The 12,143-nt window shown below is 50.3% G+C and overlaps 1 protein-coding gene across 1 annotated transcript in view; it reads left to right on the top strand.

Moving 5' to 3' along the window:
* Window positions 1-10,494, top strand: part of caskin1 (CASK interacting protein 1) — a gene marked incomplete at its 5' end in the record, with an annotated part of 91,194 nt that extends 80,700 nt beyond the window's left edge. Inside the window, 7 exons of the mRNA XM_080856275.1 lie at window positions 2,283-2,393; window positions 4,051-4,152; window positions 4,493-4,631; window positions 5,087-6,429; window positions 7,034-7,841; window positions 8,244-8,769; window positions 10,248-10,494. Of these exons, the coding sequence (XP_080712401.1) occupies window positions 2,283-2,393; window positions 4,051-4,152; window positions 4,493-4,631; window positions 5,087-6,429; window positions 7,034-7,841; window positions 8,244-8,769; window positions 10,248-10,344 (3,126 nt within the window). The 3' untranslated portion in view covers window positions 10,345-10,494. The remainder of the gene's footprint in view (window positions 1-2,282; window positions 2,394-4,050; window positions 4,153-4,492; window positions 4,632-5,086; window positions 6,430-7,033; window positions 7,842-8,243; window positions 8,770-10,247) is intronic.
* Window positions 10,495-12,143: the final 1,649 nt, after the last annotated feature.

Consider the following 12,143-nt stretch of genomic DNA (forward strand, 5'->3'; position numbering starts at 1 on the left):
CCTCCAAACGCTCTCTTTTTCTTTCTCTCTCTCTGTCGGTATCTCCTCTCCTCTCTCTCTCTCCCGGTCTCGGTCTCTGTCTCTCTCTTTATTTATTCAGCGCCTGAGAAAGACACACAGCTGTCCTGTGGTTCAAAGTTTGGCATGTTCATTTCTGACTGTTGTTGTTGTTGATGTTGTTGCTGTTGTTGTGGTTGTTATTTTGCTATTCTTTTCAGCTTCAGGATTTCCATTGCAGTTGTTTTCAGTTGTTTGCCTCAGTTGCTGTGTTTTATTGTTTATTCAGTTATCGTCACAGTTGGCTTCTAGTATTTTCTTTTCAAAGAGTACCCAAAGAACAAACACACATAAAAAACAAAATGGCAGGCTGTTGTTGGTGTGTGTGTGTAGCACGGTGCTGTGATCCATGGTTTGGTCAAGACTTTCTCAATACCCTCCGTTGCTTTCATGGACATTAAGCAAATGATTCTAAGGTGAACTTGAGTGTCACCTGACAAAACTAAACTTACTGCTGTGCTGAGATCTTACAAACTATTACAGCCAACATCTGTATGATGTGATGGACTGTTACAGGTGACACAGAGAGATATCTCATTGAGACCAATTAGTTTTGTACCGTGCTGTCCCACAGCAACTCTTACTGCAACAGTGTGCAGTAATTATCACCACCACTCCCTGTAGTTGGTGGAGGCGGAAGGCTACCAGCTGCTTAGTAGTGAGGCATCTCCTGTCTAGAGCATGCCTGCTGTTGCGTCAGTGGTGGAGTGAGATGCACAGAGAGTGAGCTGGTGAGCTGGAGAGAGCCAGAGAGCGAGCTGGTTTTTGGTCACTCAGCAGTAGAGTGGACGGAACACTCCCAGCGGGGCCCTGTGGAGATGTTGGCCCGCACACACACACCGTTGCTGGGAGCCCGGCTTCGCTGTGCAGGACCATCTGCCACTCTGCTCCCATGTTCTCTCTCTCGATCGCTCTCAGATTCTTCTACCATGTTTCATTCCCCCCCTCCTCCTCCTCCTCCTCCTCCTCCTCGTCCAGTTCCTGGCTCTGCTCGCGCTGTTAGCTGCATCCTCCCACGTCTGGAGGAGAGGCCTTTCACCAGGCAGGCAGGCAGGAAGGCAGAGAGGCAGGCAGGCAGGCAGGCAGGCAGTAAGGGCTCTGTGCTTCTCGTTTCATCTGTTGCCAGCCTTAAAGGTGTAGGCAGGATGCTGTGGTGAGAGGCTCAGTAGCATACACTATGTTAGCATGTTAGCATTAACAGCACGGTAGCCATGGAGATGAGCGATCAGAAGAACAGTGCTCAGTAGCCTTGCTAGTACACAGTATCCCATCCAACTTTGCATGCACTGTGGATGGCTTTAAGTCAGGGGGTTCTGCTCAAGAAAACCATATCACTCCCAACCCCTACTCCACAAAAAGATTGTAATAATGTAAATGAACAAGAAATGGGCCAACCAACTAGCATTTTTTGCTACCATTAAAAAAAAGATCCGCCTCAGTCTTCTGCTGCTGAGAGCTCACAGCACACAGGCCCTTCCCTCGCGCTGCTGCCCTTTACTGAGCAAAGCGTCGTGGGTCCCCCTGAGCTAACACAGCGCCATGGGCGATGCTAGTCAGGTCCCCTTGAGCTAACACAGCGTCATGGGCTATGCTAGTCAGATCCCCTTGAGCTAACACAGAGTGTGCGTCTGTGGCCGATGCTAGTCTGGTCCCCCTGACCTAACACAGCGTCATGGGCGATGCTAGTCAGGTCCCCCTGAGCTAACACAGCGTCATGAGCGATGCTAGTCAGGTCCGCCTGAGCTAACATAGCGTCATGGGCGATTCTAGTCAGGTCTCCCTGAGCTAACACAGAGTGTGCGTCTGTGGCCTATGCTAGTCAGGTCTCCCTGAGCTAACACAGAGTGTGCGTCTGTGGCCGATGCTAGTCAGGTCCCCCTGAGCTAACACAGCGTCATGGGCGATGTTAGTCAGGTTCCCTTGAGCTAACACAGAGTGTGCGTCTGTGGCTGTCCAAACAGAGCACTGGAGCAGAGCGGAGAGACGTGCAGAGCAGAGCAGTCAGGGGAAGGAAGAGACGAGAGTCGAGGTCAGAGATTAGGTTGAGTAAATCTGTCTGGCTCCTCCTGCGGGACTGGAGGAGTGAGCTGTTATTCCCGACGAAGGAGCCCCCTCTCCTCACACCTACCCCCCTGCTGACTCTTCAAAGCTAACCACCACCTTCCCTCCCCCTGGCCCCATGGCACAGAGTCAGTGACAGACTGCCGCCTATCTTCTCTTTCTAGAGCTCAGAGGCTGTTGTCCAATGGCTGAGCGAATTTCAGCTGCAAGTCTACGCTACAAACTTCATCGGCGCGGGCTATGACATTGCCACCATTAGCCGTATGACCCCAGAGGTAAGAGCTACCACACCCCCCCAAACCTCCCCCCTATCCCCCCTGACAACCGTCCCAAAAAACTATCAAACACCCCCCCCCCCCCGCAACCACCCCCCCTGTGAACTCACCACCAACCAGCGCCCAACCAAGTGCCAGCTGACCCCAGTAGTCAAGAACCCCCCCTTCCCAGCTCCTCCTGGAAGTTGTCCATCGCTTGAGTTTTGCGCGTGGGCAGGACTGGAAGAATCCGGAAAAAACACCCCGACAAATCTGATTGGCCACACCACTATACCCTATCCTCCTCCTCTCCTTCCTCCAACCACGCACACACACACCCCACGAGGCAGCAGGATGAAGATCTCTCCCAACCTGTCACCGAGGGCTCCGCGCCAAACCATGAGAGGGCCAAGCGGCATGCTCCCACTAACCCCGCCCCACCCTGCACCTGCTGCTGCTGCGGCTGCTGTTGTTGTTGCCGTGGCCACCATGTTTGTCTCGTCTCGTCTAGTCTAGTGTCCTCCCCTCTGTCTGTTTCGTCCTCTGGGGAAAAACAAACACTGCAGATAGCCAGATGCATATACAGAAATGCAGATATATATATACAGAAATGGACAGAAAAGATAGATTTAGTAGCCAGCTGACTTGTGAGGCCTGTGAAACACATTGGTCACAGCCTGTCTCTCCTAAAGCAAAACGGTCCTGCATATGCTGTTCCCCTACAGACAGAAACACGCTTTAATGGCACTGTATGGACTTGCTGTGCCGCACAGGACCTGTTGTGCTGCTCAGAGCATTATGGCTGCAGTACAGGTGGATGACTAAGACTGAATGAGATTTCCCTTCCTGTCCGTCCTCTGTAGAAAAGGAGAATCAAACAGAACAGAATTAAACTGGCCAGAGGAAGACCTGAAACATAGGGACCAGTGACTAATGATCTTTACTTAGATCTTAATGTCTGAGTCTAAAGATCATTGTTGATCTGAATGATATAATTATATCATATTAGGTTTTTATCCGTATCTTCTTTCAATATGAAAAGCACAAAAAAACGCAATTGGAGCCTAGAGAACAGTAAATTGTTCTATTGATTCTGTTAAAGTTTTTTTTTAGTGAGACCTTTAGTTTTGGTTTTCAGTGGCACCTCACACGTAGGAGAATTAGGCAAACGGAAATTGGTTTTTGAATATAATCAGTTCAGTCTCATTCAGCAATTTAGCTCTCAGACAGAATCAATAACGCCTTAATCACATTCATATTCTAGCACTAAAAGACTTCAATATATTCATCAGCAAGTCTTGAAGTGTAGGGAACAATTGCAAACTTTAAATGTGTTTGGCTTTGTTATTGGAGGGTACTCTGAAAAGGCTTCTTCTGTCATCTAGAGCAATTGTTATTTTGCTTTCTTCTCCATTTATTTTGAGAATATCACTGCATAAATATCATTTTCAAAAACACATAAAAAACCCAGTCTTACGTATGTATGTATGTTTTGTGTGTTTGTGTGTGTGTGTGTGTGTGTGCATGTACGTTTTACTACCAAGTGTGTGTTTCGTGTGTCTGTGTCTCGTCCATTTGATGGTGGTGTGTGTGCACATATGACGTGTGCATGTGTATTGAAATGTCTCTGATGAGAGTGATGATGCCGGTGGTGTGTGTATGGATGTCTTTGCTCCAGGATCTAACGGCCATCGGCGTGACCAAGCCCGGTCACCGCAAGAAGATGACTTCAGAGATCAACAAGCTCAGTGTGACTGAGTGGCTCCCTGAGCAAAAGCCTGTGAGTGGAAGACTAATAGGTTCTGTCTATCTCACTCACAGTCTCCCTCTCTCTCTCTATCTCTATCTCACTCACAGTCTCCCTTTCTCTCTCTCACAGACTCTCTCTCTCTCTCACGTTCTCCCTCTCTCTCTCAGTCTCCCTCTCTCCATATCTCTCTCTTTTCTTTCGCAAACACTCCCACATTCATGTACTTAGACAGACACACACACACACACACACACACACACACACACACACACACACACACACACACACATACATACACAGAAACACACACACACACACACACACACACACACACGCACACTAAAGCCAGCCTGTGGGTGTGTATTTGTAGGCCAATCTGGCGGAGTGGCTGTCCATGATCGGGTTGACTCAGTACTACCAGGTCCTGATCCAGAATGGTTATGAGAACATCGACTTCATCACTGACATCACGTGGGAGGATCTGCAGGAGATTGGTATCACCAAGCTAGGTAGGAACAGCCAGGAAAATGCTGCCTATAGTAACTAAGTAATTTATTAATAAATTAAGTGATTAATCAGGTACACTGGATCACGTGTAGCATTGTGATTAATTAAAGATGGGCATAGATGTGAATGTTTCAATTAAATGCCTAATTAAGTGTCTGAGTGAGTCTGTTGTCATTGCTTCTGTAATTGCTTTGGTTTGAGATGTATTGAAAGAGAATAACAATGTTAATGGGTTGGTGATTTTTTTTTGTTTCTGTGTTTTTCATCGATTGGCCTTAATTTTGGCATGCTCACACCTATCAACACAAAAAACAAATATTCTCTCATATTCGCATACAAACACACACACACACACACACACACACACACACAAACACACACACACAAACACACACACAAACACACCCACACACACACACACACACACACACACACACACACACACACACACACACAGGCCATCAGAAGAAGCTGATGTTGGCTGTGAAGAAACTGGCCGAGCTGCAGAAGGCGTTGGACGGCCGCGGCTCCCCCCGCAAGAAGCCCCCTCCCACGCAGGAAGTGATGTCGATCGAGAGCCCGCCCCACGACGGCGGGGAGTGCATGTCACCCAAGATGAGCACCTTCCAGGACAGCGAGCTGAGCGGGGAGCTGCAGGCGGCCCTCTCCCGTCCCGCAGATCGCGAGGGCAAGCAGGGGGGGCCCCCCGAGGTCAGGGGGGGGCCCAACAGCGCCCACCCCACAGCAGCCCAGCGTGCCCGCAGCATCCATGAGAACAGCCTGGGCAAGAGCCGGGACGCCGAAGAGCCCCCCCACCCTGGACCCCCCCACCCTGGACCCCCCAGGAAAGAGGCCCGGACCATGAGGCAGAGCAGCCAAGCGGGGGGGCAGAGAGGAAGCGTGTCGTCGGCGCAGGGCAAACAACCCCGGCAGGGGGCAGGCCCCCCCTACACCCCCCCTCAGACTCCGACCAAGACCAAGGGCTCCACCCAGCCACCCCCGGGCTCCCCGGCTAAATCCAAGCCTGGTCCGCACCACCTGTCGCAGGGTGACCGGCCCATGTCCCCGCGCTCCGTCCCCCAGTCCCCCACGCACAGGAGCCACCCGCCCCCGGCCCACTCAGGGCCTCCTCCCCCCACGGTGGCAGTCGTCCCTGCGCCAGAGCCCACGGAGGTCGACTCCCCGGCGGCAGCGGCATCTCCTCTTCAGTCCACTCCGACCGTGGGCGTGCCGCTCCTGTGCCTGCCACCAGATGGCGACGACGAGCCCGGAGAGCAGGACGAGCAGGGCCTGCCCAAGAAGCGCGCGCACAGCCTGAACCGCTACGCCGTCTCCGACAGCGAGCAGGAGCGCGGCGAGCTGGGCGTGCCCGGCGGCGGTGGTAACGCCGGCAACGGTGGCGGTGGCGGGAAGTACGCCACGGTGCAGAACCGCGTGGGTCGCAGCAACTCCATGCGCGGCCAGGCGGATAAGAACGTCAACCGCAGCCAATCCTTCGCCCTGCGGCCCAAGAAGAAGGGGCCTCCCCCGCCGCCGCCCAAGCGCTGCAGCTCGGCCATCTCCAGCTCCAGCACCAACCTGGCCGAAGAGCCCAAGGAGCCCGCAGCCAGCAGTGGGCCCCTCCTGGATGTCAACTACCACCCGCAGCGTCGGGCCAGCGACCTGGGGGGCACCGTGGCCGCCGTGGACACCGGCAGTGCAGGCAGCGTCCGAAGCATCGCGGCCATGCTGGAGATGTCGTCCATCGGCGGAGGAGGCAAAGGCCGCACCCTGCAGAAGGCTCCGCCACACTACCTGCAGGTGAGCCAGCGGGGAGACTGAACGTATGAAATAAAGTGTTGCTAAAATGAAACACCTTGAAACATAAACAGGATAAACTTTGGATAAACATCCAAATGTGTAAGCGTCCTAATCAAAACACATAGAGCCTAGGAAACGACAGATTTTCTTAGAAATTGTCAGTACTACACATAACCCAAAAATAATATATGAGTGAACGAATGAATGAATGAATGAATGAGATGCATTTTCAATACAGATCCACACAAGAAAACATACAGGTTCTAAGACCATCCAATACACACATGCAAAACATATGCCTCTAACCATTTTGAGTCCGACTTGATTTGCCAGTAGCAACCTTAGCAAGGATCATCATCGAACAAGGGCTCAACACAGATACATACATTTATTAAGGAGACACTTTATGTATAATGACTCATAGTCATTTGAAGGTAGCGGCCTATTCACATTCCCTATAACCACGAGATGAGCTGTAAAGCTGACATGACACCATCGGTGTTGACACATTCACTGACGGATGAAGTGTTGAATATTCACTGAAGACTAAATCTTAAATCATCGTCTATAGAACACTGTTGTAAGAAACGTTTTGCCTTTGCAGGTGTGCAAGCAGCACGATGCGATCGGTCTGGACGGTGAGGTGGTGAATCGCCGCAGGACTATCAGTGGACCAGTGACCGACCTGGTGGCGGCAGCCAAGAGCCAACGGGAGGCCACCCTGACACTCGCACCAGTGACCCAGATGACCTCTAACCCCAGACAAGGCCCCGAGGCGCCGCCGGGCTCCACCGGCAGCTCCGCCGAGAACCTGCCCTTCGCGGAGGACGGCACGCTCACCATCAAACAGCGTCCGCAGCCGCAGCCGCAGCGGCAGGGCAAGGGCGACGGCGAGGAGCTGCCCGATCACGCGGTCTACACGCTGCCCCCCGAGGAGTTCTCCCGCATGGACGCCACGGCCACCCTGAAGAGGCGCGTGCGGAGCTCCAAGCAGCCGGGGAACGGGAACAAGTTCCACCTGACCGAGTCGAGCACGGTGAAGCGCCGGCCCAAGAGCCGAGACAAGGACGCCGAGGACATGCAGAACGGACAGATGCCCGTGGCAGTGTACCAGAACGGTACCAGTACCATCAAGAGGCGGCCGAGTTCTGGTGAGTCTGGTGAACCACCACAGCAGCAGCCGCAGCAGCAGCAGCAACAGCAGCAGCCAAGGCCACAGGAGAGTGCCGACGGTGCTCCCCCGAGGAGGGATAGCGCAGACCTGGGGAGTCAAGCTCCAGACACCCCACGCAAGATCAAGCCTCCAGTGTCCCCCAAACCGGTCCTTGCCCAGCATATGAAGAGACAGGGGGCGACAGTGCCCGCCTCAAAGAAAGCCCCCTTCCCTGGACCTGGGGGGCCAGCGAGTCCAGGTATGTACAGTTATGGCTTTTTATATTTGTTATGCTTTCTTTGTAGTTCTACTTACAGTAGGTGAAATGAGATAGCCTTGTTTTTTTTTTTTTTTCACTGTACCAGTCAAAAGTTTGGACACACCTTCTCTTTTTATGAGCCGTTTTTTTTTTACTTTTATTATTTTCTACATGGTAGATCACACTTTTTTTGTTTAGTACATCATTCCATATGTGTTTTTTCATAGTTTAAATGTCTTCAGTATTAATCTCCAATGTAGAAAATAATAAAAGTACAAAAAAATGAAAGGTGTGTCCAAACTTTTGACTGGTACTGTATGACATGTACATCCCTCCATCTTGATTTCTCACGGTGTCTCTCTTTCCATTCTCTCTCGTTCTTCGCCTGGCCTTTGTTTCTAGTCGAGGGAAAGAAAATACCTCCTCCAGTTTCGCCCAAACCTTCTCCACCCCCGACCGCCCCGAAGCCGAAGAATGTCCTCCAATCGAAGAGCACCAGCCCTGTCACACCCACGCCGTCCGCGGCCAAGCAGGCGGTGGCGCCTAAAATCTCGGCCACTCCTCCCACCCCTGTGCCCGCCTTCCCCGCCCCGACCCCCACCAAACCTCCTAGCCCCCCCGCGCAGAGTCCCCAGACCCCCCAGACACCCCAAACCCCCCAGACACCCCAAACCCCTCAGACCCCCCAGACCCCCGGCCCCCTCCCGACGCCTCCGCCCGTCAAGCCCCCGCGCTCCTCCATCAGCGGGGTGTCCATGGACAGCGCAGCCGGGGCGGTCGCTGCGGCCGCATCCAGTCCCGGGTCGGCGGGATCAGCGGGATCAGCCGGGCCTGAGGCAGTGCACCAGAAGCTGGAGGAGACCAGCGCCTCTCTGGCTGCAGCCCTGCAGGCCGTGGAGGAGAAGATCAAGGAGGAGGGACAAAAAGAGTGAGTTATGCTTTACCGGGTTCAGAGTTACCTGTAAATAATATACCACACCACCCTCACCTTTATTAGAGTAACCTGTAAATAATATACCACACCACCCTGACCCTTTCTTAGAGTAACCTGTAAATAATATACCACACCACCCTGACCCTTTCTTAGAGTAACCTGTAAATAATATACCACACCACCCTGACCCTTTCTTAGAGTAACCTGTAAATAATATACCACACCACCCACACCTTTATTAGAGTTACCTGTAAATAATATACCACACCACCCTCACCTTTATTAGAGTAACCTGTAAATAATATACCACACCACCCTGACCCTTTCTTAGAGTAACCTGTAAATAATATACCACACCACCCTGACCCTTTCTTAGAGTAACCTGTAAATAATATACCACACCACCCTGACCCTTTCTTAGAGTAACCTGTAAATAATATACCACACCACCCTGACCCTTTCTTAGAGTTACCTGTAAATAATATACCACACCACCCTCACCTTTATTAGAGTAACCTGTAAATAATATACCACACCACCCTGACCCTTTCTTAGAGTAACCTGTAAATAATATACCACACCACCCTGACCCTTTCTTAGAGTAACCTGTAAATAATATACCACACCACCCTGACCCTTTATTAGAGTAACCTGTAAATAATATACCACACCACCCTCACCTTTATTAGAGTAACCTGTAAATAATATACCACACCACCCTGACCCTTTCTTAGAGTAACCTGTAAATAATATACCACACCACCCACACCTTTATTAGAGTTACCTGTAAATAATATACCACACCACCCTCACCTTTATTAGAGTAACCTGTAAATAATATACCACACCACCCTGACCCTTTCTTAGAGTAACCTGTAAATAATATACCACACCACCCACACCTTTATTAGAGTTACCTGTAAATAATATACCACACCACCCTCACCTTTATTAGAGTTACCTGTAAATAATATACCACACCACCCACACCTTTTTAGAGTGACCTGTTAATAAAAAATCAACACCACACTGACCTTTCTTCAAGTTACCTGTAAATAAGTGCATATATCATCCCACCCTGACCTTTTTAGAGTTACCTGTAAATAAGTGCATCTCCATGTGGCCCTGACCTTTTTAGAATTACCTGTAAATAAGTGCATATATCACCCCACCCTGATCTTTTTTTAGAGTTACCTGTAAATAAGTGCATCTAAATGTCGCCCTGTCCTTTTAAAGTAACCTGTAAATAAGTGCATCTAAATGTCGCCCTGTCCTTTTAAAGTAACCTGTAAATAAGTGCATCTAAATGTCGCCCTGTCCTTTTAAAGTAACCTGTAAATAAGTGCATCTCCGTGTGGCCCTGACCTTTTTAGAATGACCTGTAAATAAGTGCATATATCATCCCACCCTGATCTTTTAAGAGTTCCCTGTAACTAAGTGCATCTCCATGTGGCCCTGTGTGTGTTGTGCAGCTCGGTGGTGGAGCAGAAGAGCACAGGGAGCATCCTGGATGACATCGGCAGCATGTTCGACGACCTGGCCGACCAGCTGGACGCCATGCTGGAGTAGGAAGAGAGCACAGACGGCCGTCGCCACAGCAACACCTCAGGACCCCAGGAGGGCACAAGGGCACAACAACGAGCGACCAACTCCTACCCCCCTTCTTCTCCCCCGACCCAACCCTGCACTCCACCCTCTAAAACGACCAAAAACTATGTACACCCTACTTCCCCCTTCCCTTTCAACCACACTCTCCACCCCGCTGTCCTCCTCATTTTCCTTGTTTTTAGCATCATGGGACCAGTGGTGTAGTGGTCCCTGGAGAAGTGGGTATACTCTTAATTATTTTCCAAGCAGCCCATACACCACAGGATAAACGCCCTGTTTTGAGAAGTGGGTATAGTCAATGCTGACAGAATAATAAGTGTGTATACTCCGGACTTCACCACTGCATGGGACAACCCCCCCCCCCCCCATGTCCCCTCTTCTTCTCCCCTCTTGTCCCTGTCGGACGGCACAACTCCCTGATGAAGTACCTCAGGGCTGCAGGGCTGGGTTGGTCACGGCGCCCCCTCAGGGGAGGGAGGGAGACTGCACCGTGATGGAGCGAGGTCTGGAGAGAATCAGAAGAAACAAAAATAACTGTCCGTCTGTCCGATTCGTTAAAGTTATTATTTTCTTTTTTGTACAATTCAGAGTCGCTTAAATATTTCCAACTATTATTGTGAGAGTTGACTAGCGAAAAACAATACAAAACAATAAGAAATAATGATACTGATGTTGAAAATAAAAAAAATAATATGGTTATGTGTACATTGTAAGCATGAGGGAAGTTTATATCTAAAAGAAAATCTCATAGTGAGAGCCATGCATTAGTACAGTAATATATATATAAATATATATATATAAATATATATAAAACATTTTTACGTTTTTAATTTAATGTGAAATGTTCCAAGTGTTGTTGTCATGTTTTAAAAATATGGACCTTACATGACAGACATACAGAGAAGAAAAAAAAAGAATATATATATATATATATATTTAACCAAACAGGACAAAAAAAAAGAATCAAACCCGTGATGTACCGAGGCGCTGGCTTTGCAGTGCTGAAGAGTGTTGTCTGCTATGTTGACTGGAGTCATTGCGGTGGCAGTATACCCCTGTTTCATGTTCCTCTTGCTTTGGGCCCCATGAAGAGTGTTGTCTGCTATGTTGACTGGAGTCATTGCAGTGGCAGTATACCCTGTTTCATGTTCCTCTTGCTTTGGGCCCCATTTTAAACTACGTGCACGGTTCTCAGTCAACGTTCCAGCTGTGCAGATCCATGATCCCTCTGCGTTCTCAAGCACAGGCCCCTTTAACCTCCCTCTCAACCCCCCCAACCCCAAATCAATACCCCCCCCCCCCCCCCCCCACCCCAACCGCCCGACTTCCCTGTCCTGGCCAGTGTCCTGTGTGCCTTAAAGTGACAGGTGACCTCAGCGCTGCTAACAAGAACACACACCCACACGCACGCACACACACACACTCTCATGTCCAATATAGCAAATATAAAACACATTTAATTGGCTCCATTGGCTTCAGTGTCTGATGCATGAACAAAGCATGCACCTGGACTCAGACTCACTCGTTACACTCGTCCTCCCCGTGGAAGGGAGAGAGTGCCCATGGAAGTGTGTTTGAAGTGCTGTGTGTAGGGTCGGGATTGTCATGGAAAAGCACAAAAAAAAGACGCTTCCTTTCCAAAAACAGAGGGGTGGGGTTTCTAGGGGTAGAAGTGGACGGTCAGAGGGAGCAACTGCAACAAGCTGACTTGGATGTGATTCGCTGAGAATGTGTGTGTGGGTTTCAGCTGTTCTGTTTGG

Source organism: Sprattus sprattus, assembly GCF_963457725.1.
Source record: "Sprattus sprattus genome assembly, chromosome: 18".
NCBI classification, from domain to species: Eukaryota; Metazoa; Chordata; class Actinopteri; order Clupeiformes; family Clupeidae; genus Sprattus; species Sprattus sprattus.